The sequence below is a fragment of the Sinocyclocheilus rhinocerous genome, unplaced genomic scaffold (genome assembly GCF_001515625.1).
Source record: "Sinocyclocheilus rhinocerous isolate Xijiao unplaced genomic scaffold, SAMN03320098_v1.1 scaffold1211, whole genome shotgun sequence".
NCBI lineage: Eukaryota > Metazoa > Chordata > Actinopteri > Cypriniformes > Cyprinidae > Sinocyclocheilus > Sinocyclocheilus rhinocerous.
Genome location: NW_015670979.1, coordinates 119,065 through 145,591, shown reverse-complemented (window position 1 = coordinate 145,591; position 26,527 = coordinate 119,065). Strand labels below are relative to the sequence as shown.

Below are 26,527 nucleotides of genomic sequence, written 5' to 3'. Positions count from 1 at the left end.
AGTATACATGAGCCATTAATGCTTAGTATGTAGTGGCAAAACATCTAATGAAAGAAAATAATAAAATAAAATTAATAGTTATCATGAGCCATTAATGCTAAGAATGTAGTGGCAAAACATCTAATGAAAGAAAATAATAAAATAAAATTAATAGTTATCATGAGCCATTAATGCTAAGAATGTAGTGGCAAAACATCTAATGAAAGAAAATAATAAAATAAAATTAATGGTTGTCAATTGAGAAAGATACTTTTTATGTAATTATGGCTAGCGGCAATGATTGGACCATGATAACCAGCCATATTTTAAAGGGATAGTCCACTCAAAAACAAAACTTCTGTCACCATTTACTTACCTCAAGCTGTTCTAAACCTGGATGAGTTTATTTCTTCTGTGGAACATAATTTGAAATATTTTGAAGAATGTTGCTAACCAAACAGTTGATGACTTCCATAGAATGGATGAAAATACTATGGAAGTCAGTGGGGACCATAAAATGTTATTTAACCCACATTCTTCAAAATACCCTCTTTTTTGTTCCACAGAAGAAAGAAGTTCATGCATGTTTGGAACAGCTTGAGGGTGAGTGAATGAGGACAGAATTTTAATTTTTGAGTGAACTATCCCTTTTCCCTAATTCCTCAGCCTTGATTATGGATTTGGATCACAATGTTTTCCGAAACTTGTTTCCCAATCACTTTTAGCCCTTTGTCTTCATTCTCATTATAATAAAAGTTCATTTAACCTAAAAAGTTGGCGTGAGTGTTGGAAATGGGCCATCTTTTGTTGTTTTTCCTGACAGAATGTTTGAAAGCTGTATTTGAGTGACCAAACTACACTTATTTGAATTGCATGTTTAATGGGGACATACAGTACTGTTAACCTTTATTGAAAGCAGTTGTGTTTACACACCTAAGCCATGCCATTTGCTAGGCTGAGCTGCGTGCTAGCAGAATTGAGAATATTATTTCAGATTAGTGTGCATTAAAAGGAGTCTGAGGCCTATATTAGTGTAATCCTTCTGTTTTAACCTGGGCTTGTCCATGTGGCTGAGCTGTGAACCCACTGCTGGGCTACACAGCTCACAGTCCATCGGATTACTGTGAAATCGAGAGGGGTTAATGGCCCTGCGTGTGCGTGGGGTAGTGTGTATGTGTGTGTGCGCCAGTGTGCATATGGGTGAGTGTGCAAGTGTTCACATGCATGACGGGGTTATAGAAGTCCAACTGAAATGGCTGATCTCTACACAACAACACATGCATACCCAGATGCTTTCATGATGAATGCTCTCATGAACGCATCTAGCTGCTCGTAATTGCATATGCACACATGCAAGCGGCCCAGAAGTGAGGCAAGATGCTGATTACCCGTTTTATGTTGATGGGAGGTCTTCTGTTCCACCTGGTCTGTTCTTACGTGACCCATTTTATTGCATTGCATTATGTTGCATCATTGTGTTTTACTGCAACAAACCTGCGCTACCATTTCCCTCCTGTCTGCGTAAGTAATGTGCGCCTTTATTTTTCAGGGCCAATGAGATTGAAGCGGTGATGACAGATTTGGAAAGAGCCAATCAGGTAAAAGCCATATTTCTCATGGAAAAGTGACTCATATTTCTATTGTATGCAAATCTAAGACACAATAACAGCTTGTTTAGGTCTTTTATTAATATCTCTGTTTTAATGGACTATACAGAAACTTCAGTGCTAGATTGCAAATTTCTTTTATTAGCACTCAACTTTATTGGAGTCACATATATCCAAGTTCCAGATATCCTAATTCCCTCCATCTGCTTTCCTTTTGGAAGAAATCCATCATTCCCTTGCACTTTTCGAGCTCTGAGCCCCAACGGCTAAATCTAAATGGATATCAGATCTTTTATGTGATGCAATAAAAAGATTCTCTTGCCTTTTTATGTGTTTTGTGCATTTCGGGAGATTAATTTTAATTTTTTTTTATTTTTCTGACCTTACATGTTTGGGAAAGCTGATCTGTAGGAATATCTTTTATTTATATATATATATATACAAAAAAGTTCCATGGACTTTTATTTATTTATTTATTTTCTCTTTAGAATTTATTTATTTATTTTCTCATTAGAATTTATTTATTTATTTATTTTCTCTTTAGAATTTGTGTATTTATTTATCTCTTTAGAATTTATTTATTTATTTATTTATCTCTTTAGAATTTATTTATCTCTTTAGAATTTATCTCTTCTTGACTTATTTCTTGCTAACATACTCAAAACTTCAATTTTTTCTGAATGTATCTGTTTGTAAATACTGTAAAATCAGTTTGCTTAAACTTAGTTTTATGTTTTTTGAAAATGTAGGGCAAGCAATAAACAAACACCCGAGTAAAAAGTTTATAATCATTGTTTTCATTAGCATTATTATTCCAATCAACAGAAAAAAGAACATTTGGTAAGACTTTTTACGTAGACGTTTAGAATAAATTAGCATAATTAAGCTCGTCATTACCATAAATGCATAAAGATGGTGGCGTTGGATTCGGTGCAGCTAAAGGTTGAACGCTTTAAGCAGCTTTTACAATACATTTAACTTTTGAAGTCTCATCGTGAATCTAGCCATTTGTCTTTAGGTCAGGCATCCATTCTAGGGCAACAAATGAATTAACACCACAATCTTGATTAAAAAAAGAACTCTGCAGGATTTGCATATTCTGTGAATCAACCAACCATACATACCTTGACACACTTTAGCTTGAATACTAGAGCACTCAGCCAAGTAGGACTCATGTGAGTTCAGTTAACATTTTTCAGCCCTGCCATAAAAAAAAACAGGCCTGTGATCTTTTAGCTACCAGTCTTTATAATTTACAAATGTCGGTCGATATAATGGTTACTGTATGTATCCTTGACTTAGGCCATTTTTAACCTATTTGTTCTGTTTGTGGCCCACAGAGGGCCGAGGCAGCAGAGAGGGAGGCCGTGAGCTTGAGGGAGCAGCTCACTTCAGCTCAACCATCCAATCAGATCCAAAATGCACCGGAAATGGTAAGAGTGAAACTCTACATGCAGGGCCTAAAATTAACACTCGCCAAGCGCCAAATGTGAGTAAAAATCAGCGTTGGCGAGTCCATGTAACAGTGTCAGTCGCCAGTTGGCAGGTACAACTTTTACGAATTATAACAATGCAATGAAGTGAAAACAACAGCCAGTTTTTAAAGAGATTCACTGTTTCTGACATAAGCGAATAAAATAATCTTTTCCGAAGACAAGATGATCGTGATTAGCTGTTCTGTCATAAGCGACAAGAGCGAATCAAATAATAGGATACAAACGGGCTGATAAAGTCAGAGGAGTGTGATGGCCAGCTTGTCCCTAGACACGGTTCTAATAACTTTTACCTGAGAAGATTTTGCTGCTTCATTTCGGAAGATTAACTTTTGCCTTCTTTATTCTTCATAACCCGAGAATGCGGCGACACATACCTGGGGTTACGCCGCCTAAACGGTGCAGTGAAGTATTGTTTGAAAGGCTGCGCGTTCGGCTGTACAGATACGCTGAGCCGCTTCAGACAGCTCACCAGTAGCGCTTCAACGCACGAAAGCACACACAGTTATGTCAAAATGCGTGGTTTTGGCGAGTTACTTTGTAAATTAGTAATAACTGCCTGTTTTTGCAAAAAGAGTTTCATGGCCAGTAAAAAAACATTTTTGGCCGGTAAATTTGATCATGTCACCGGCCATTGGCAGGTGTGGCAAAAAGTTAGTTTTAGGCCCTGTCTACATGCCTGTACTGTAAAGGGACAGAAAGACGGAGGATATAGGAGGGATGCATTCACAATGTTGTTGGAAATACCTGTAGAATTGTAATATAATATGACAAGCAACATTTTAATATTATTATTAATAATATTGTAATATTAAGATAGTAAAAACTGTAGCCATTTTATATTTGCAGGATAATTTATTATTTTATAATTAAATATTTATTCATTTAAATATTTGATTATTTTTAAATAAATTAGAAGTAATTACATTTTAATATTTATTTATTTATAATGAATAAATAATTAATGGATCAATCAATTATGAAAAATAACATTAATATTTTAACAGCATTAAATATATGAACAGTTAATTATAAATAATGTAATACTGTATTGAAACGGTATTTATAATTATTTATGAAACTATTACAATGTACATTATAAGAGTTTATGAGTATACTGCTTTTAAAATACCCCCATTATGCTTTGCACAGTATATACACAGGGCAGGTTTATTTAAATATACATTTTATACAAAATAGTAATTCACACCGCACTGCTCAAGAACACAGAAGTTTGCCTTGGCTAACAGGAAGTGTTACCATTTACATTGTCTGTACAGTGTTCTAAAATGTGTGTATTTGTGTGTACAGGATAAGTCTCTGGAGGCGCTATCTTGCAGCAGTCTGGAGGCAGAGCTGGGTGCGAAGGGGAGGGAGGTAGAGCGTTTGGCTGAGGACGTTCAGAGACTTCAGGCCAGTCTGGCCCAGCTCAGCGAGACCTCCACCAATCAGATCAGCCAGCTCGAGCAGCAGCTGAGCTCCAAAGAGGCCCTATTAAAGGTCAGCCAGACCACTGACTAATATCAAGTGTATTAATGAAAGACATAGGTAATATATTAAGTAGAGCATAATTTGAACTCTGATCATGTGTTTCGACATTTAGTGGTATGTGATTATTAGTTAGTCCTGCAATGCATTGTACTCCATTACTGTGGTAAACTCGCTGTGCCATACAGACTTCTTCATTTATATATAAGCATTAATGAAGAAGTGCCGCTCTTTAGTTAGCTAAACAGCCGTAGCAAGTACAAGTGAAAGAGCCTGGTGGGTCATTATAGAGCAGCGGCCTGTCTAAAGTCGTATTAACACTGGACTCATGACACGGGCTGTTTCAACTCGACATTTCATGTTGGATGAAGCGAGTGGTCCTGCTCGTGGCAGCAGTCAGATCTCTGCTCTGCGGCTGCAGGACAGGCCTGTAAATGTTGCAGCGGCTCACACGAGCCACGTGACCCATGTAGTGAATGTTTAGAGTTTGAATGACAGCTGGTTGGATGGCAGGAGACTGAGCTGAGACGAAGCCATCGCTGAGCCTCAATTGGAGAGACTGCTCTGATCTGGCTTGCCTGTAGCGGACTCAGCTTCTACTGCAGAATCTGAGCATGTGCAGTGCCGGGAGATTGATGAGCGCATATACGTTCTCATGCATATAGACACATGCTTACAGAATAGTGGTTGAGCGAAATGGGTTTTTTATTGGATGTTACCTAGAAAACAGAATGGCTGATATAAAGCCAAAGTATAAAACACAATTTAATGATAGCAAATATAACTATAAAAGTACACAAAATTGTTGAATTTGTACAATTAATTTCACAATATTTACTCACAGTAGAGGTCTTGCTCCCGCAAGGTTCTATTCCGCACCCACCCGCTCCCGCTATATATTCACCCGCTGTCCGCTTAGAATAATTTTCTTCCCGACCCAACCAAAATAGCCTATTAGCAATTTTTATTCGTCTTGTCAAAATACTAAATTCGTTTGACATTTTTTTGTTAACACAGTAGGAAAAGTGTCGCAGAGAAAAATAAATATATACGACATTTTTCATTTAAAATTATAGGCTAAGCAAAATATAAACAAAACCGAGTTGAACGTCCTTCAAGGACAGCTCCACACTTTGCTCCATCCTTATTCTGCTCTGTCACTCATCGACAACCTGCCAACCTACGGGAGAGCCGCGGGAATGCAGACCTCTAACTCACAGTGTGAAATATATGAGAACAGAAAATTATCGGGAAAATTGTTATACAGTACTGTCATCCAAACGGGCTTGCAATGCATTTCAGCTGTGTGTGTGTGTGTGCATGTATCTATGTATATATGTTTGTGTTTATATCACACACACACACACACATACATATATATATATATATATATATGTATAAACACACACAGAAGTCATAAGTTGGTGGGTTGGTAAGATTTTTTTGTGGGATGTTTTTGAAAGAAGTTTCTTCTGCTCACCATGGCTTCATTTATTAGATCAAAAAACCAATAAAACAGCAATATTGTGTATTGTTAAATATTGTTACAATTTACAAACTGCAACATTTTTTAAATTTGAATATATTTGTAATAAATATTTGCAAACTTTGTTTTAATATATTTTAAAATAATTAATTCCTGTGATGAATAAAAACGTATTAATTAAAATTAAATTAATTATTAAATTCAAAATTAAATTAAAATTAAAATGAATTTGAAGTAGAAATCTTTTGTAAAATTATAAATATATATATACTGTCACTTTTGATCAGTTTAATGCATCCTTGCTGAATAAAAAAAAAAATCCTTAAAAATCTTACTGACCCCAAACTTTTGACAAATATATTATTTCAATTGAATATAATTTTATTTTCTTTTGTCCAAAATATTTTATCTGTAATTTTTTATTGATTTAATCAAATCTAATGTTTTTTACTTTTTAAAGGGAAGGAAGTGTTACATTGTTTGTGTTTGTTTATATCATATTTATTTTGAGCCCCTTAAAGGGATAGGTCACCAAAAAAAAAAAAAAAATCTGTCATTATTTACTCTTATGTGATTCCAAAACAGTATGCTGTTTTTATTTTACGGAATATATTGGATAATATATTCTATGGACCCTCTGTGCAGCTCTACACAACTCTACATTGACAGAATTATCATTGGAATATTCCTTTAAAGTGTCTCTAAAGTGAATATTGTGAGATTTTCCGTATAATTTTCACAGGACAAATTTGATTATAAATATGTATGTCTGCCTTTTCCCTTCCCAGCAACTTGAAGAAAAGCTTCAAGAGCAGTCAGACTATGAGGAGATCAAACGAGAACTCTGGTAAGTTTTGAAGCACTAATTCTGTCAGTGCAAATAATCCTGATGCTTCAGCCTTTTCCCTCACATTTATGTGAATATTTTAGCATTATTAACATTATTTTAACGCTGATGGGATTGTTGCATCAACCTTAACGTGACATTCAAGTGTGTAATACCATGAATTGGCTTTAAGGTGGGCCTAAATAAGCAAAGATTTTGTTTGGGGGAACCTGACCTGGTGTTGTTTATCCACATACATAATTTAAGACCCTCAGACCATCCTTAACCTTTATCCACCGCTGTGTTATGCATGTATCTTCCCCGTCCTCTCTCGCTCCAGGGCTCGAATTGTGAGTTTTCAGTACTAGTTGGTCTTGAACTTTACAGTCAGACGTACTGAATTTGAGCCGATGTAGTTCAGCCAGCTGAGATATGAACCGCAGAGATCGCCAAGCTCCGTCTGCGCACGGACTTTTTATTCCCATATTTTACCAGAAGGAATTTTACTCTGCGGTAATCTCAGTTCTGTTTAATAAATTCAAAGAACCCTAGGTATGCAAGGAGTATTGGGTCTTATTTTTGAGAAAAGCGGATTAAGCACGCTTTGTTGTCGGAGTGGTTTCTGCTCGGGACTGAGGGATTGCTGCGTTTCATCTCCAGCCACAGCTGTAATGAGGAGGCTAACGTAGTTTGCATCGGCGATAACCTAATTGAGTGATGTGTGTGTTTTTGGCTCGGCCGCTCGTCTGTGCTGTCGATGTGTGTGTTGGGAGGCTTCAGGAGATGTCTGGCTGTCCATTGCATAACTTGATTTTAGGCGTAATATTCCCAATTGGGACTTATAAAGCAAATAATGCATGAATAGAGGGTGTTGTTAAGATCTGTGCTGGTCTGATGATCGGCCTAAAAAGCCGCTTTGCTGAATGTATATTGATAGCTTGTTGTCTACTCGAGGCACATTCCACCGTAATATAATGAGTGTTTTCACCCAAAAGGCTTTTGAAAATGGCCCTGTTTAATCCATAGATAACAGATCAGTGCTGGGTAGAGTGCAGCAAGGCACGCAGGTTAATTTGGGTAACGTGATTGGAGGTGTCACAGGAATTTTCGAATTATGATACTGAACGCTGAGCCAACGCTTATTAAGCTGAGCGGCGTTCAGCTCTTGACCTGAATCGGAAAGCGAAGGCTTCTGGATGAACGTTAGGCTTTGTGACACCATTATTTTAATACGTGAACACTTTCTTTCACTCTTAACAGCAACCTGAAATCAATGGAGCACAACTCATCAGATCATCACTCTTCAGTACAGGTAAGACATCACGTGTTTAGAAAGAATGAAGTTGATTGTATTGATTTGTTCTTCTAGTGCATTGTAATAGTAAAAGGCAGCATGCTTTATTGCTTTTGATGTTTTGTAAATTCTGAATATTATGTCATGAATTTGTCCTTGTTCATTTCTAAAACATTTATTAATTTATTCCTTTAATAAATACATGTGAAAGAGCTGATAGTGGAGTTTTGTTGTTGTTGCAGTTTTATTTTCTTTATTTTGTTCCTTCCTTCCCTTAACTTTCCTTTGGTTTGTTTCTTCCTTTATATTCCTTCTTTCTTCATTCCTCATTTCCTTTTTTCCCCTTTCCATTTCCTTCCTTACTCACTTCCTTCCTTTCACTTCCTTTCTCAATTCTTTCCTTCCTAAACCTTTCCATTTGTTTCTCCTTTCCTTTGTTCCTTCCTCACCTTTTAAATTTTTCTCACCTCTTTATTTTCTTCCCTTTCCATAACTTGTTTCTTTCTTCCATTTCCTTTTGTCTTTCCTCACTTCCTTTCCTTTCTCATTTCATCGGTTCCATTTCTCTTCCATTTCCTCTCAATTCTTTCCTTTCTAAACTTACTTTTTCTTCCTTTCTTTGACTTAATTTCACATCTACCTTTTATTTCTATTCTCAATTCTTTCCTTCTAAATCTTTACATTTGCTTCTCCTTCCTTTCTATGACTTTGCTTTTGTTTTTCTTCCTTCATTTTCCTCCTTCCTGTTTTACTTCATTCCTCACTTCCTTTTCCCCCTCCTTTCTGTTCCCTTACTTCCCTTCCTTTCCTACCTTCCTGTGTATTTTTTTTCTCACCCTTATCCCTGCTTCATTTAGGGCTCATCCAAGCCATTGGAGATGTTGCTGACAGGGAAAGTCCATAGCCATCTGTCAGAGAGCGCTTTGAAACGACTGGCCAACAATGACTTCAGTGGTGAGTTTACATGGTATCCAACCTCTTCCGAGGAACATTAACCAGCCAGTCACTGGGAAATTGCGAAGTTGCAGCTTACACACAGGAACTGGCATGATTTATTGATTCCTTTTTTCCAAACCTAAGTTCACCTAAAACGCAGCTGGACATGCAACATGACCTAATAAACTTTCAGAACTTTATGGCTGTATGATTTTATTTTGCCCCAAGAAAAAAACAAACAAATATATATCATAACAGATCATCCTGAGAGTGACGAGTTAGGTTTGGAGGCATTTTTGTTGTTAAGGTCAGTTCATCCTTTTCTAGAGGCAGCAGTATATTACACTTTGGCTTGTAGGAGATCAGGTCACCTGGGGCTTGCATAAATCCTGAACGGCTAGCAGAGACCAGTGTGATAATTAGGCCTTTTTTCCCTTTTCCTGATCTTTCGACCACGCTCTGTGTGTGTAAGGTTGGAAATGTCATTACAGAACACCTCTGGACACCCCTATGGAGATCATACATTTAATTTGCGTTTTAAATGTGACTTTCTATCACAAATTTTGCATTTTAAAACCTGGCATTTGCTGCTGACGGCAATGTCTGAGAATCATGTGTGATCGTAGCATGTATCTGTCTCTTGACAGCCAACAGAATTCTGTTGCGCTGAATATTGATTTTGCCACCATTGTATAAAGTGATGGTATTGTTATGGAAGCGCACACAGCAGAGGTGTTTTGTCAAGGCAAAAAGGATAACCGTACTGACACCCACAAGAACAGTCCCCACAGCATGAGCAGGTAGCCCACGCACAGTTGCCTGGCCTGATATCTCTGGACATGCCTGCTAGTCTACAGACCTCAGAGGAGATCAGTGTTAAAACGTCAGCCTTTGGCACACACACATACACAACACAGATTTCCTTGAAGCGTACAAAGCAAGTCTTTGGCACTTTGTTTCTGCTTGTTTTTTTTGTTTTGTTTTTTGTTTTTAGAAAATAACATTTAATGGACATTTTGAATTTATCTTAGTTTGATTTATTGGGGGAAAAAAATAGGGAAATGTAGATATGGCTGTGCACTGAAAAAATTTGATGTAGAAGCTTTTTTCACTCAGGAATTTCTAGTAAATTTCACAAACAATTACAGAGAAACAGCAAGTAACACATTCAATTAAACATGACATTTAAAAAAAAATTTGTTTTGTAAAAAATGTACTCTAATCTGTTTTATTTACAGCTTCAAACATTTTTTGTAGTGTGGTTTGAATCTGATCTGCTACAGGTTCCAATCCCATTTCTGCTCTAAATGAATTCCTGCCCCATTTCCATCAATAAAAAGTGACAAAAACTACAATCATAAAAAAATTATTTTATGTACAGTGACCGTGTACAGGATATCATTGGAATTATATTCAGCAGCTCTCTGAACACTTGATTGTAATTGATCAAATGATATTCTGCGGTCATATATTTGTGTATAATAATTGCTTTGTATAAATATTGTCTTTTGTTCCAGGTAACCAATGCTAGTTTGAATGTCTCCAGTATCACTCTGTTCTCCTTCTTCTCGCATAATTAAATCATTTCAACATTACATCTATTTATTAAGTAGCCATGTAATAAGTGGCATAATATACAGTAAGTCGGCCAGTATCCCAAAATAAACACCTTCAGGATGATACAAAATCACCTTGCCAGGATTTTACTGTACATTTATCTCCTAAACATTTTTAGCAGTGGTCTAAATGATACCCAGTACCCATGATTTTTCTCATCACGTTTTTTTTTTTTTTGTTCTACAGGATCAGTGGGGCGGAAAAGTAAAGAAACCACAGTGGAAAACCCTCAGCGTCTTCCTGCCACTCCAGTCCCTACCACACTCCAGGGGTCCCCTCCTCCCCCCTCCCCCCAGCTTTTGATGAGGACGGGCACCGCTACCTCCGAATCTGCTGCCAGTGCCAACGGTACCCACCCTTTCTCCCCCACGGGCATCGGGCCAGACTTCTTTACCCCCGGCATGGCCAGCGTGGGCGCCACGTTCCCCCCGTTGGCTGGCAAAATGGCACTCAACTCTCTTCTTCAGAGGCAGCTCATGCAAACCATCTACACCAAAGCCCTCCACGACCCTTCTCCAAGTTCTGTGCTCTTCGGGCCGCCCCATTACGCTACAACCAACTCTCTCTCCAGCCCCCTACCCCCTCAGTCAGCGGGCAGCCCGGAGGTTAACGGCCTGGCGCCCTCTCCCAGCCAGTCGGAGGGTGCGGGCAGCACATCGGAAGGGGAGGAAATGGACACGGCTGAGATTGCTCGACAGGTCAAGGAGCAGCTGATCAAACACAATATCGGCCAGCGCGTGTTCGGCCATTATGTGTTGGGTCTGTCCCAAGGCTCGGTCAGTGAGATTCTGGCCCGGCCCAAACCCTGGAGCAAGTTAACTATCCGTGGCAAAGAGCCCTTTCACAAGATGAAGCACTTCCTGTCTGATGAGCAGAACATCCTGGCGCTTAGGAGCATCCAGGGCAGGCAGAGAGGTCAGTTACAGAGCTTGAGGAAGCAACTTAACCTTGTTATCGCAGATGATCTCCCAACGCACGTTTATTTTCAAACATTATGCATGGGATTAAATAGTGCTCAGTTAACAGCATGGCAATTCCTGTCACATGTAAGCAACTTAAACATAGGCACACTGATGTTAGCAGTCTCACATTTAGAGCAAGCATTTCTTTAAAGAGTCAAATCAGATACTTTAAATAGTCAAATATGTGCAATAACAAGAGAGGGCAGTGCTTTGCGATTGCTGTGATCCAGCTGTACTCCTTATGGAAGCTTGTTTTTTTGCCTCAGAGTAAAAAATCTAACAGGTAATTGTGAACTAAATTTTTAAATAAAAACCTGTGGGAAATAAAGTTGCATTTGTGAGATATAAAGTTACAATAGTTAAGATATGAAGTTGTGATTTTGAGGTGTAAAGTCACAGTTGTGAGGTATAAAGTCTCATTTGTGAGATATAAAGTAATTAGATATAAAGTTGCAATTGTGAGATATGAATTCAGTTATGAAGTCGTATTTGTGAGGTATGAAGTTAGAGTTGTGAGGTATACATTTACATTTGTGAGAGGTAAAGTCATGTTCATGAGATAGGAAGTTGCAATTGTGAGAGATGAAGTAACATTTTTGAGGAGTAAAGTCGTATTTGTGAGATATAAAGTCACCATTTTTGTCACATTTGTGGGTTGAAAATCTTGCATATGTGAGGTATGAATAGGGTTGGGAATCGAAAATCGATTCCGATTCCAGAATCGGATACTTAAGGTCAGGAATCGGACACTTGTCAAATTAAAATTTCGATTCCGCCTATCGATTCCTATGCTCGCTAATCTAAGCGCTCCAAAGTTTGGCTACATTTGTGATCAGAAGCCAAAAGCTAAGTATAATATCTGTGATAGCTAAGCATGTTGCAAGAGAGGTGTCACCACCAACATGACAAAGCACTTTAATTTAATAGATCGTTAAAGATCGCGAACACGATTCAAACACCAACCTGATTCTATTCCTAAATTACAATGATTCATCTGTTTCATTCCTCAGCCTTTGACGTGTGCGATCAATGTTGTTGGCTACATTTGCGTGATCAGAAGCCAAAAGCTAAGTATAATATCTGTGATAGCTAAGCATGTTGCAAGAGAGGTGTCACCACCAACATGACAAAGCACTTTAATTTAATAGATCGTTAAAGATCGCGAACACGATTCAAACACCAACCTGATTCTATTCCTAAATTACAATGATTCATCTGTTTCATTCCTCAGCCTTTGACGTGTGCGATCAATGTTGTGATCACTTGGTTCATCTGTGCAGAGTACAATAACACCAGTGTGATTTGAACATTTAAATTTGCGTTCGCGCAGCCATTGACCTAAAGAGAGCAGCTGTCTGTCATGAATGAAACAGCTTCACAGTCTTTTCAGCCACACAGTATCATTATTTCTGTATTACAAACATTCAAATCACATAAATGTTTATAGTTCAGATATAAACTGTGTGTACGATGTGTACGGTAGCGGTTAAAATAGAGTAAATCACCTTTTGAAAGTAATTTGACACTTCAAATGAAGATTTATTGATTACATTGTTACGCCAGTAGGTGGCGAAAAGGGGCTGTTAAAATGTATTTGTCTTTGAATCATACAAGAGATTTGTTCAATAACGCTGATTCATCCAGTAATGAAACAAGTACATCTTGAATGAGTCATTTAATAATTAATTCATAAATTACATGTGATTTTGTTTAGTTGTCTAATGTTTTTTCTTCAGAATCATGAGAGAACCACAACTTCCATTGGGGAAAAAAAAAACTCAATTTATCCAGATTCATGCAGTTCTGTTTTTTTGCACACAAACAGCTCTTAAAGAGTTTAGTTTTTATGTAGCCTGTTGATTTTTGTTCATGGTATTCAGCTCCAATAAATGGTTTGCCAAAAAGAGACACAGGATAAATGTTTGATGTTATTATTTAATCACATTGGAATCGAAACTGGGAATCGAAAAGAATCTGAATCGATAAGCAGAATCGGAATCGGAATTGATAAAATTCAAACGATACCCAACCCTAGGTACGAAGTCACATTTGTGAGGTAAAAGTTGCATTTCTAAGGTCTGAAGTCTTATTTGTGAGGTATAACGTCACAATAATGTGAAATTAAGTCAAGAAAAAGTAAAGAAAGGTATAAAATCATTTTGTGAGGTAGTTGCAATTGAGATATGAAGTCACTTTTGTGAGGGAAAAACTGGTAAGTTAAAGTCTTAATTATGATTATTACCTTAATTATAAGGTATAGTCATATTTGTTAGATATAAAGTTGCGATTTTGAGATGAAGTTGCATTTGTGAGGTAAAAAGGTAAAAGCGTTTCTGAGGTATAGAGTTTCAATTATGAGAAAAGTAGTCGCATTTCTGAGGTAAAAACAAAAGTCACGTTTGTGAGGTATGAAGTCATAATCGTTGAGTATGAAGTCGCAGTTACCTTTTTTTTTTCTTTACTGTAGACAAAAACAGGCTTCCATGGTTCCCTTCCAATAAGCTTTAGGCTAAACTAACCCTTTCATCCAGTATGAAATGGTGCACATAACCTTTAAGATTGGGATTCCTTAGATAACTACATAAAGCCCATAGAGACTAGATACTAGATTCTGACTGAAACACTCAGTTCTCAGTTGGCACAGGCGGCGTGTTGATTAGAGCTAAACTTCAGCAGTCTACCCTTTCTTTCATTTCGGTCTCAGCCTACGGGTGAAGAGGAAGTTCAGAGAGGTTTGCGAGCATTATGTTTTGCCTCAAGTCTCTGCTTCACAGCTAGAGCGAACAAATCAAGGCCGAGCCCAGCGTGAGCGAGAGTACTTGCATATGAGGGCAGTTGGCTGTGAATCCTTGAAGCCGTGTTGAGCCGAGTCTAAGTTTGTTCAGTCTAGCTGTGAGGCAGTAGTTTTGAAACCGAGCCGGAGCTGAAAAAGGCTGACTGTGCTGCCCTTGCGTCTGCACACCGGTTTGGAACGTCTTCAAGGGAGTCTGGTCTGGCTGTCTGCCTCCATAGTGTCGGCTTGTGGTCTCCCATGGGAGTACGAACTTTGTAAAAACCTTAAAACCCATTCATTCACATCAAAGACTTGGGCTAAAGGAGCACATTAACGTTGAAATAATCACTCGAGTGAATTCTGCACGGTGCAGGTGGCTTTCTTTGAGGTCAGACTTGGTCGATATGTGTTCAAGCTTAACAAACTACCATTCAAAGGATATTTACATGCATCTGTCCATGTAAAGGTATTACTTTGGATTAGTATTACTAAGTGCTCTCAAAACTGACTGTGAAGACATTCTGACAACCATTTAAGACCAGGGCTCAACAATAAGGATTCTTTGCAACATATTATATTCTTCAGAAAAGGAATATATATTGCTTTTCACAGGAATACATTTATATCATTAATTTAATGTTAAAATAATTGCTTACATAAAAATGTAAAAACTGAATTTTTGTCTGCTTTTTAGAATAATGTTTATATTTTTAAGTTAATGTTAAATTAATAAATTACCATACAAATTCAAAAAAATATATATTTTTGCTTTTCAGATAAAAGATAAAAATAAAAAATTGACATTTTTAAATGTTACATTCATTTTTTATTATATTATAAATTACATTATTATTGTTTGTGACTGTAATGTCTTTTTTTCTTGTTTTTTATAAATGTTTCCTCAATGGAATAAAGCTACTATATATTTTAATTTAAATAAAAAAAATCTATAAAATAAATTTTTCTGAAAAGCAGAAAAATGTGTAAGTTATATAATATTAAACAAAATATATGTATATTTTGGTAAAGATTTCTGAAGTTTTCTAGGTTTTTTTTATTTTCAGTAATAGCTGGAAATCGTAAAACTACAATGTAACTCTGAAAGCTATGGATTTATTCATACATTTTGTTGGAAAATGATTGCATATGGTGCGAAACTTAACTGATTTGTTTTGATGAAAGTTATTCATCTCTTCCAAATATGGCAAAACTTAATCTGTGTTAGCTAAATCAGCAGAAATCAGATTCCAAATGCAAGGTATTTGCTCGTCAGCAAATGTAAAATATACCAATGCTGCAGCACTAGGCCTGTAGGTCAGGTGACATTTCTGTCAAAAGACCTAAAAATAAATCTGTCATTCTTATTGTTGAGCCCTGGAGATGATTGGACAATTGACAGCAGAAGTTTAGGGCTTGGTCTTACTTTATTTCTATCTTCCGCCACTTGTTTTCCAACAGAGAACCCAGGCCAGAACCTGAACAGAGTGTTTCAGGATGTTCCGAAGCGAAGAACCGGCTCGGAAGGCTCCACGCGGCCAGGTCTGTCTCACGCCTTCCCTCTCGTGTTACGGGTTTCTGCAGTGTCAGAACCGCTGTGTCTTGTATGTTTTTGTTGTGCTGGTCTGTTTCTTCTCAATCTCTGGCCTGGAATCTGTTGCAAAACAAGCAAGTGAGACAGACAGGGCTGGAAGAGGTGTGACTGGAATTTAAAAAGATCTCGTTCGGACTGTCGGAAGACAGCTGTTTACAATAAATGCTAAACCTTTGACTTCACAGATTAGTTTCAAACTGTGGAGAAAAAAAAAAACTCTGTGTGAGTGTTATCAAGTCTAAACCAATGTAACTTTCCATCACAGAGGTCCTTGAGAAGTCTGTCCTGTTATTTCGTGGTCAGCTTGTGTGTGTGTGTGTGTGTGTGTGTGTGTGGCAGAATCCTTCAGGCACATCAACAGTGCCACCACATTACAACTGGTGGTTGAGTCTCTCCCAGGGTGGCGCTGTGGGTGGCTAGCCACCCCTGTGTGTGTGTCTGTGTGTGTGAGAGAGAGAGAGAGAGAGAGAGAGAGGCCGAGAGAGCATTACTTCCACCTCACACACACGTCCAGCTGCTGTCCTCACACACCAGTGACTCTGACCTTGCCCCGCTGCCCACTGCTCGTCGGGCACTTTCCCTCTGCCACTTTTTCCCTCTCTCACTCTCTCCATATTTATTATTATTGCACCGGCCCGACTGATGATATTTCCGCACAAGCTCTGTTGTTTCTCATGGATTTTATCCAAATCTTACCGTCTCTTTGTTGTGGAGGACAGGAAAAGCTTTCAGTCCTTGCACAGGAACTGCAGCTTTAGCCACGGGCAGCACAGGTGCTGATACATACAATATTATAGACAAGCAAACGATTGATAATGGTTTTTTAGTTTTGTGCCATTGAGTTTGGTTGCAGGATTGCAATTCCAGAAAATAAAAAAATGCCAGGCTTATTTTAGCGTATCGGATAGTTTGTTGTTTAGAATAAGCTTGTTTGCATCTGTTTGAACTCTTGCTTTGTCATGCAGAAATAACAACATTTTTTTTGCCATTTTCAGTCTTAAAGATTATATATTTCAAGACAAAACAGAACTATATGTTTTTACACATGAGGTGTCACTCACAGCTACATGTCCTTCTCGTGTCTTCACAGGTAACATCACCACACGGATCCGCACGCCTGAGACCGGCTCCGATGAAGCCATCAAGTCCATCTTGGAGCAGGCAAAGAGAGAGTTGCAAGTGCAGAAAGCAGGTGAGTCTTTTTCTGTCATCAGGAAATCAAGGAAAGATCAAGGCCTTCACATGTGTTTCCACTTCCCCACAATCACTTAGGTCACTTCCTGTAGGATAGGACTTACTTTTGCCACCTGAATACGATCATTCTTGCATTCACTTTTTCTAATTGAGTCAACAAGTTTTCTGTTGTGGAATTGATTGTGGTGTCATCATACTAACATAGTACACTACTGTTCAAAAGTTTTTTGAAAGAAATTATTTTATTCAGCAAGGATGCATTAAATTGATCAAAAGTGACAGTAAAAACATTTATATTTCAAATAAATGCAGTTCTTTTCAACTTTGTTCATCAAAGAATCCTGAAAAAAAGTGAGTGCGAGGATTATGTGACAAGACTGGAGCAATGGCTTCTGAAATTCAGCTTTCCCATCACAGGATTAAATTACATTTTGATATATGTTAAAGTAGAAACACTTATTTTAAATTGTAATCATATTTCACAATGTTACTGTTTTTACTATAGTTTTGATCAAGTAAATGTAGCCTTTAGTGAGCATAAGAGACTGACTTCAAAAACATAAAAAAAAACGTATTAACCTCAAACTTTTGAATGATAGTGCATGTTGGCTAAAACTGTAATTGCAATGCAGATTTTTGAACAAGCACTGTCTAAAACAAATGATTATATCAGTCAATAACATACCGAGTCGTATCCCCCCTGTTTTTGAGTGTTTAAATTCCCTCCTTTACCTTTTCCTGTCCAAGCATGTGTAACGGAATTAAACTAACTGTCTCTTCCCCACCTGCCACTGCAGACGGTGTGGGGGAGAGGCAACGGCGATCAGGTTACCACAGAGGGTCGGGCAGCTATTTCCAAATATATGCACACAGTCTAAGACTTGGTGAGGTTTTGTGCTGTCTGTTGAAAGTTTCCCCCCAAGATTTCCCCCCATGCCAAGAGCGCTACTGCTTCCAATGAACTTCTCACTGTCATAAATCAGTCTGAGTCATGGGGATTTATGACCGATGTATGTTTTATATATATAAATACATCAATAAATTTTTTTTTAAAAAAACCTATGCACACGTTGAGAAATCTTTTACGGTCTAACTCACAGAAACCAGACGTCTTTGTTTAACTTTATTATTTGAAACTATAATATATAATATTAATTGTCACATCCCCCCAACGTTTCCCCCCACGCCAAGAGCGCTACTGCTTCCAATGAACTTCTCACTGTCATAAATCAGTCTGAGTCATGGGGATTTATGACCGATGTATGTTTTATATATATAAATACATCAATAAATTTAAAAAAAAAAAAAACCTATGCACACGTTGAGAAATCTTTTACGGTCTAACTCACAGAAACCAGACGTCTTTGTTTAACTTTATTATTTGAAACTATAATATATAATATTGATAAATTGTCACATTAAACTCCAAATTTATTCTGAAATATTATTGGGTAGCATAGGGCAGCAATCTCTTAATGGCACCTTTTAAAGGAATAGTTCACCCAAAACAAAAATTCTGTCATCATTTACTCACCCTCATGTTTTTGCAAACCTGTATGACATTCATTCTTCTGTGGAACACAAAACACAAAAGAAGATGTTTTGGAGAATGTTCGCGCTGCTCAATTCCATACTTTAGAAGAATGTGATTAGGGGCTTTCAAGCTCCAAATATGACAAAAAACTCCACAAGAGTGTCATAACAGTAGTCTTTACAACAAATTTGTGCAAAAAGACCAATAATTAGTACATTTGTTGTACTCTTGTCCTTTTTGAAGCATAACAGTTTATGTTTGGAAAGGGTTTGCAAAACATGAGGATGAGAAAATAATGCCAGAATTTGTATTTTTGTGTATACTACTTCTTTAAGTTCCTCTTTTATGAGTAATAATATGGTGATTTATAGATAAAACAGATTGTGACCACTTACATGTTCTCCTCTGTTCCTGCAGTTGAGAGTTCTCAGCCTCCGTCCTCCTCCAGCAGCTCAGACGAGAACATTCGTTCCATCCTTGAGCAGGCTCGGAGGGAGATGGAGGCCCAGCAGGTGGCTCTGGAGCCCGTACTGAAGGCCAACTCTATGGTCCCGACCGATCTCTCGCTCCTGGGCTCCCCGCTCTCCACCCTCCCCTACACCCCTATTGCTCAGTCTCTGAAGAAGCCCTCCACCTCTCCTCTCTTGGACTTCCACAGTGGGGTGAAGAAGGAGATGGGTGAGGTGGCCGTCTCAGATGTGGGGGTGGACGGAGTGCCCAAGCTCGGACGTCTCTCTGAGAGTGGAGGAGGTTTAGGTGGGGGTTCTTGGAGGGAGCACTGGTGGAGCACAGGTCTCTCTGAGCGTCGCGGAACCGGGCTGCCCTCTGTTAGTGAAGATGCACACAGCCAAGAGGATAGCAAGGAGGTATAGTACATTATTAATCACTTTTTGATGCCACACATCCCCATATACCTACAGTATTACCCCTTAAATAATCCCCACAAGTGTATATCCCTTACAATTGACTCTCTTTCTCAATATAACATGTATAAATATTTACAGTTTATTAATGTATTAATGACTTTAAGTGTTATTTTTAGTAGTATTTATATGCTATTATGGTATTTATTAATAATTTTATTTTTATAAAATTTTAAATTTAGTTAGTATTTTGTTATGTGCTTTTTTTTCATTTTGGTTAGTTTTTTAAAAATATTAATTAAATATTAAACAATAAACAGTAATTCAATATTTCTATTTAGCTTTAATTTATTTCAGTTTTAATTTGAGTAATTCTACTGCAACTTCAACTTTTATTTTAGTTTGTTGCCAAGGCAATTTTTTTCATGTAATATTTATATTTTATTTCATTTTTTTATTACAGTTAATGAAAACTATTTGAATAGTTTTAGTTAACAATAACAATACTGTTAATAAGTTGACACTATATCTTTTATCTATGAATCGCATGCAGATCAGAAGATAAGTGTAAAACTATGGCAACTATGGAATAAATAATTGTGATTCATCTCATGATTTTAGACCAGTCTTTAGAAAGAAGAATGAAACTGTAATAATGTTGAATTTAGTATATTTTATTTATTTATTTATTTTTATTTAATTAATTAAATTAATTATTTATTTTTACACTATTTTTCTGCGGACCCCTAGCACACACTTGGCACCCTTTGACACCTTGCAAAAGCCTCCGTCCTAGCAACTGCACAGCAATATGCTAGCAACCACCCTAACATCTATATTGTATACAGAGAATACCATTTCATTCATAAGCGCTATGTTTACTTTACATCGGTCCAGTCAGAATATTCTCACCCTTGCATACTAGAATAGCCCACTTCCTCCTCCTTTAGCCACACGCAGTTTCCTCATATGGCTAACCCCAACTTTTACTCTTTGTCCCCACCAGAAGCTCCCTCGGCTGGGCAGCACTGCACCCGTGGCTCCTGCTTCCTCTCTGGATTACTGGAAAGACTGGCCAAGCTCAGAGTCCCCATACTCCCAGAGCTCAGAGCTGAGTCTGCAGATGCCCAGCGGCAGCGAGACCCCTCAGAGCAGTCCACTGCCTTCCTCCTCGCCTTTACTGTCCCTCTCCAAAGTCGCCAAACCTGTGGTGCCCCCGCTTACACCTGAGCAGTACGAGTACTACATGTACCAGGAAGTGGACACTGTCGATCTCACACAGCAGGTCAAAGACAAACTAGCCAAGAATGGCATCTGCCAGCGAATCTTTGGTGAGAAGGTCAGTGCTTTTCACATCAGTTACGCTTCCACCGATTGCCCACTAAGAAACGATTTGAGCGCTTGTGTGTCGGTTTCATTTTTATACTCCATGCAAATGTATGAGTTTGTAATACCAGCTGCATCTTTCTTCTTATTGCATCATGAAATATCTTCGTATTTGTTTCAGGGCTGTTTTTCTCTGAATCTGATGTACCATATCTCCTGCGTGTGTGTTTGTGTGCGTGCCTGTGTGTGTTTGTGTGCGGGTTGCAGGTGCTAGGCCTCTCTCAGGGGAGCGTGAGCGACATGCTCTCTCGGCCAAAGCACTGGAGCAAGCTCACACAGAAAGGGAGAGAGCCGTTTATACGCATGCAGTTATGGCTGAACGGAGAGTTGGGCCAGGCACTGCTGCCAATGCCTGGACAGACACAAGGTAACACCCCATCACTGTTTACCATCACACACTCATATGTAGCTTCATATGTAGATGTCACTGTAGTTTCATCTATACAGAGAAAAATGCATAGTGGCTCAAGACGGATGTGAAGCTTCTTGTTTCTGATGTGGCTTTGGTTTCTCGGTTTCACTCCTCACATCCTGAGCTGCCATCAAAGCCACCATTCATTCGGCTGTCTTATCACTTGGCATGGGCGTTTGAGAATGCAAAGCTCTCCCTCATATCTCTTTTTCACCAATCACATCCGCTTCTCGCCAAAATTAGATTACTCTCGAACATCTAACACTGAAAATATCACAAGAAAAAAGCAAGCTGTCTGTTCTAATTTTTCTCCCATTTTTTGACGATCCAGTCAATTCTGTATAGAGAATGTTGTTTCATTCTGAAAGGTTTCATTTTGACTTTAATGGATGGCTTATAATATCTGTCTGATTAATATAGCGCACTCTGAGATGCAGTTCAAGAGGAAAAACAAAATTTCCTGAAAATGCTAATGGCTGCATTCCTTTAATAGTTTGACTGATACTGGTTTTAGCCTGGCTTGAATAAATAACCGAGGGCAAACCAAATCTTAGTGTAGTTCAGCCAGCTGTTCCTCGCTCAGCCTTTACGGTGGGAGAATTTAAATTGCTCATGACTAAATGGATACAGGATCATACTGTTGACCCACTTTTAATGTGCAATCGTTATGCTAGGACAACAGCGTTCTGGTGATCGATCTCAGATGTTTATTGAAGCGCTATGTTATTATTAGATGTCATACTTAGGGTTAAGGATTTGAACAAGCCTCTAAACCTAAGTATCACACTTCGGTGTTATTTATTCCGTATTGCTTGTACTATGGATGTGAATATCTCAAACTGTGAGTTATGGATGTAAAAATCTAGTTATTATTTTGCAGTTCAAGGACTTTTTAAACCCTGTTATGCCGTTTATTAGCAGTCATCAATTTTTATATTTCCATTGACCTGGATTTCAAGGAAAGGCATTGGGGGGTTGGGTTAAATCGGTGCAGCGTGGATGGGGAGGGGGGTTTGTCTCACAGGGGCCATCCAGAAAAGGCCCCCTGGGCTCTCTCAAGGGCCTCCTTGAGCTGTTGTAATCAATTAGCCCATCAGCGCCGGGATATATGATAATTACCCGCCTCTCCTCCTCTGTGACTGGCTGCCGAGCGCACCATCATGCTCCAGTGGCTGATTAATATGCAAATAATCAGCCGATGGAATGATAAATGGGAGTCAAGCTGTGCATGTGAGTGCGAGGCCGATTATGATGAATAGCACTTGCTCGCTGTCCTACTTAAAGAAGCCTTTCTCTGTCATTTTTACCACAAATTAAGCCAAGTAATATATACATTATAGCTGTGAGTTCAGCTAGAGGTACAATAGGTGGGGATAAAAAGGAATAGGAAATGGTCAGCTTTGGAATCAAGGTGGTTAGCGTAAACAGAAATGTAAATGCCACACCATTTTCTTGTTTAATGCAAACTATGAAGAATTTAAATGAACTTTGATATTACGATGGATTTTAAACACACACCCAGACAAAAATCTAAGATTATTGTAATTTTGAAAATTAATTGTTTTAGTTATATTATATTGTAACATAACATTATAATTATAACTGAATTATAACATTTTGATCATTTTAATGTATCCTTGTCAAATAAAAGTATTATAAATGTACTGACCCAAATTTTTAAACCATAGTGTATATTATATTATATTATATTATATAAGCTCTGTTTTTTTCTTTTAATTGTGCTTTTTTTTTTTTTTACTTATTTTGTCTTTCATTTTTTATTAACCATATTAACCTTGGCATAAGGATATATGTTTACACACACATTCATGTGGTGATGTGCCAGTGTGGGGCGAAAGTGTGTTTAAATGAACTGGCCAGGCTTGAACCGATTTGGTAGATAATCTGAACAGCAGGCACCATAATGGCCCGAGCTTTAGACGTCTGTAATGGGTTTCTTTCTTCCAGCTGCCCTGTTCTGTGCCTCACAGCTTTCAGCACGGAGCACTTAGCACTGAGCTAATGCACCTCAGCGGGGAAAAAAAAACTGCAAATGGTGGCAGGGCACAGGAAAGAGCCCAATGTAGATTTAAAACAGGATGTTTTTGATGACTCAGATTGATTTAGGTCAACCGATTGATATATGCTGATTTATAGACAGAAGGGAGCCTGTCATTGCTTAAAAAACAAAATGAATATTTCACTCTGTAATGAAACTTGTCATCATTTACTCACCCTCATGTTGATCCAAACCAGTATGACTGACTTTCTTTTGTCTCCATATTCACTGTAACTGCACAGAAATTCATTACATTCTTCAAAATTTTACTCTGAAGGTGCTGAAGAATGAAAGTCATACAGGTTTGGAATGACATTAGGCTGAGTAAATAATAATTTTTCATGTTTTGGGTGAACGGTCTCTTTCAAATAAACCATGAGGGAAAATTAAAGGAAAAAAGGAACACACTAAAGGTTGAAAAAAAGACTAAAAGCCTAAATAGATAGATGTTACAGCACCACACAAGGTTCTTCCTGTTCGCTGTCTGTTGTCCTCTAGCAAGTGTCCTGTATATTGCCTGTCCTTACTGACCCTCATTAGGACGACACACTCAACCGGGCTAAAACAAGCTCTCCTCCAGGGTGTGTGTGTGTGTGTGTATATGTGTATGCATAGGTAGGTGTGTGAGTGTGTGTGAGTTGAAGAGCACTCCATGACCCCTCATCAGTCTCTGCAGATCCTCTCCTCTGAATGTCAGTCCGTCCTTGTGATCGTCCAATCAGAACCCAGTTAAGATTCGACTGTGCTGTAGTTTGAGCTGAGAATGCCTCAATCAGATGTTTTCGGACCTGTTCAGTTTAAACCTGTTGTGCGCATATGAGACGCAATCCCATCGTGCTTCAAAATTAGGGCCAGAAAGATGTAGGCTTTCATGTTTATTGTGGCTTTTTTAATGTTTTTGAAAGAATTCTCACCAAGGCTGCATTTATTTGATCAAAAAATACAGTAAAAACAGTAATATTGTGAAATATTATTAGAATTTAAAGTAACTTTTTTAAAATATATTTTAAAATGTCATTTATTTCTGTGATGGCAAAGCTGAATTATAAAATTAACATTACAAATGCCTTTACTGTCACTTTTGATCAATTGAATGCGTCCTTGTTGAATAAAGTATTAATTTCTTTAAAATCCTCCTTCTTTAACATTAGACCACGCTGTAGTTTGAGGTTTGAGAATGCCTTGATCGGATGTTTTCGGACCCGTTCGGTTTAAACTTGTTGTATGTGTGTATGAGATTCAATCCCATCATGCATCAAAATTAGGGCTGGACAGATGTAGGCTTTCATGTTTGTGCCGCTTATTCCAGCTCTGTGTGTGTGTGTGCGCGCTCGGCCACACGCATAGCTGCATTGACCAGCTGTGTGTCCAGATGTGGCCGCCCCTCCCGTCCTCTTTATCACACGCATACGCACTGGTTACTTGTCACAGGAACATCCTGTCATTCATGCTTATGTCCCTAAAACACCTCCTACCTCCCTCGCTCTCCTCCCACACACACACAGACCATGCCGCCAGTCAAACTGTCACCAGGCTGTGCGTGGTCTTGCTGCAGATCTGATATGACTGCCTGCTCCCCGCCTTGAGCGCTCTGCTCTCTGTTTGCCGTGTCCCCAAGCTCGGCAGGCAGCTAATCCAAACTGATGCTTCCTCTCGATGCTCTCTTCACCACCAGCACTGCACTGCACTGCCACAGCCAACGAATCAGAGAATCGAGCTAAAATAGAGGGGTAGAGGAAGATGGGAAATGAAAGGGAAGAGTATTAGAGAGAGTGTTGGGTACTCAATGTCGGCGTATTAAAGGAATAATTCACTCGAAATGAAGATTCGGTCATTATTTAGTTGCTCTTATGTCACTGCAAACACAAATGACTTTGTATTTTCTTTTAAACACAAAAATAAAACACACTTTCTTTGTTTGTGGATGAGACCAGAGTTTAAGCTCTCACATTTCTAGATAATTTTTTCTGCTTTTTAAAATATTTTTCATGGTTGTATTTATCTGATTGCACATTTATATATAAAATATAAAAATTGAAGTATTAAAATGTAAACACTTTAATAAAAATAGCAAGTATTTAACATTTTAAATATAAAAATTTATATTATAATTTATATTATAATATAATTATTATATATAATATTATAATATTATAATTTAATTTAGTTTTTTAAAATGTAATTTATTTCTGTGATTTATTCCTTTTCCTTCTGAAATCATTCTAATATGCTGATTTGGTGCTCAAAAAACATTTATTATTGCTATCAATTATTATCAAAACAGTTTTGCTGCTTGATATTTTTGTGGAAACTGATAATTTTTTTCCTCAGTGTTCTTTGATGAATAGAAAGTAAAAAAAACAGCATTTATTTCAAATAGAAATGTAGTAACCCGCCAGTCAAACTGTCACCAGGCTGTGCGTGGTCTTGCTGCAGATCTGATATGACTGCCTGCTCCCCGCCTTGAGCGCTCTGCTCTCTGTTTGCCGTGTCCCCAAGCTCGGCAGGCAGCTAATCCAAACTGATGCTTCCTCTCGATGCTCTCTTCACCACCAGCACTGCACTGCACTGCCACAGCCAACGAATCAGAGAATCGAGCTAAAATAGAGGGGTAGAGGAAGATGGGAAATGAAAGGGAAGAGTATTAGAGAGAGTGTTGGGTACTCAATGTCGGCGTATTAAAGGAATAATTCACTCGAAATGAAGATTCGGTCATTATTTAGTTGCTCTTATGTCACTGCAAACACAAATGACTTTGTATTTTCTTTTAAACACAAAAATAAAACACACTTTCTTTGTTTGTGGATGAGACCAGAGTTTAAGCTCTCACATTTCTAGATAATTTTTTCTGCTTTTTAAAATATTTTTCATGGTTGTATTTATCTGATTGCACATTTATATATAAAATATAAAAATTGAAGCTTTTGATCAATTTAGTGCATCCTTGCTGAATAAAAGTATTAATTAAAAAATAAGAAATTGTACTCCTTTAAACAATAGTGTAATTTCAGCCTTGCAGCTTGGAGA

At 38.0% G+C, this 26,527-nt stretch overlaps 1 protein-coding gene across 3 annotated transcripts in view; it reads left to right on the top strand.

Annotated features, from left to right (window-relative positions):
* LOC107734438 (homeobox protein cut-like 1) overlaps nt 1-26,527 on the top strand; it is a 121,446-nt gene that overhangs the window by 84,433 nt on the left and 10,486 nt on the right. The window contains exons 9-21 of one of the 3 annotated variants that reach the window (XM_016546388.1): nt 1,529-1,577; nt 2,927-3,019; nt 4,391-4,579; nt 6,842-6,900; nt 8,140-8,191; nt 9,031-9,127; nt 10,913-11,641; nt 15,920-16,000; nt 17,143-17,244; nt 18,044-18,130; nt 19,198-19,646; nt 20,650-20,982; nt 21,237-21,396. In XM_016546388.1, the coding sequence (XP_016401874.1) occupies nt 1,529-1,577; nt 2,927-3,019; nt 4,391-4,579; nt 6,842-6,900; nt 8,140-8,191; nt 9,031-9,127; nt 10,913-11,641; nt 15,920-16,000; nt 17,143-17,244; nt 18,044-18,130; nt 19,198-19,646; nt 20,650-20,982; nt 21,237-21,396 (2,480 nt within the window). The remainder of the gene's footprint in view (nt 1-1,528; nt 1,578-2,926; nt 3,020-4,390; nt 4,580-6,841; nt 6,901-8,139; nt 8,192-9,030; nt 9,128-10,912; nt 11,642-15,919; nt 16,001-17,142; nt 17,245-18,043; nt 18,131-19,197; nt 19,647-20,649; nt 20,983-21,236; nt 21,397-26,527) is intronic. The other 2 variants (XM_016546389.1, XM_016546390.1) reach the window with 2 other exon arrangements.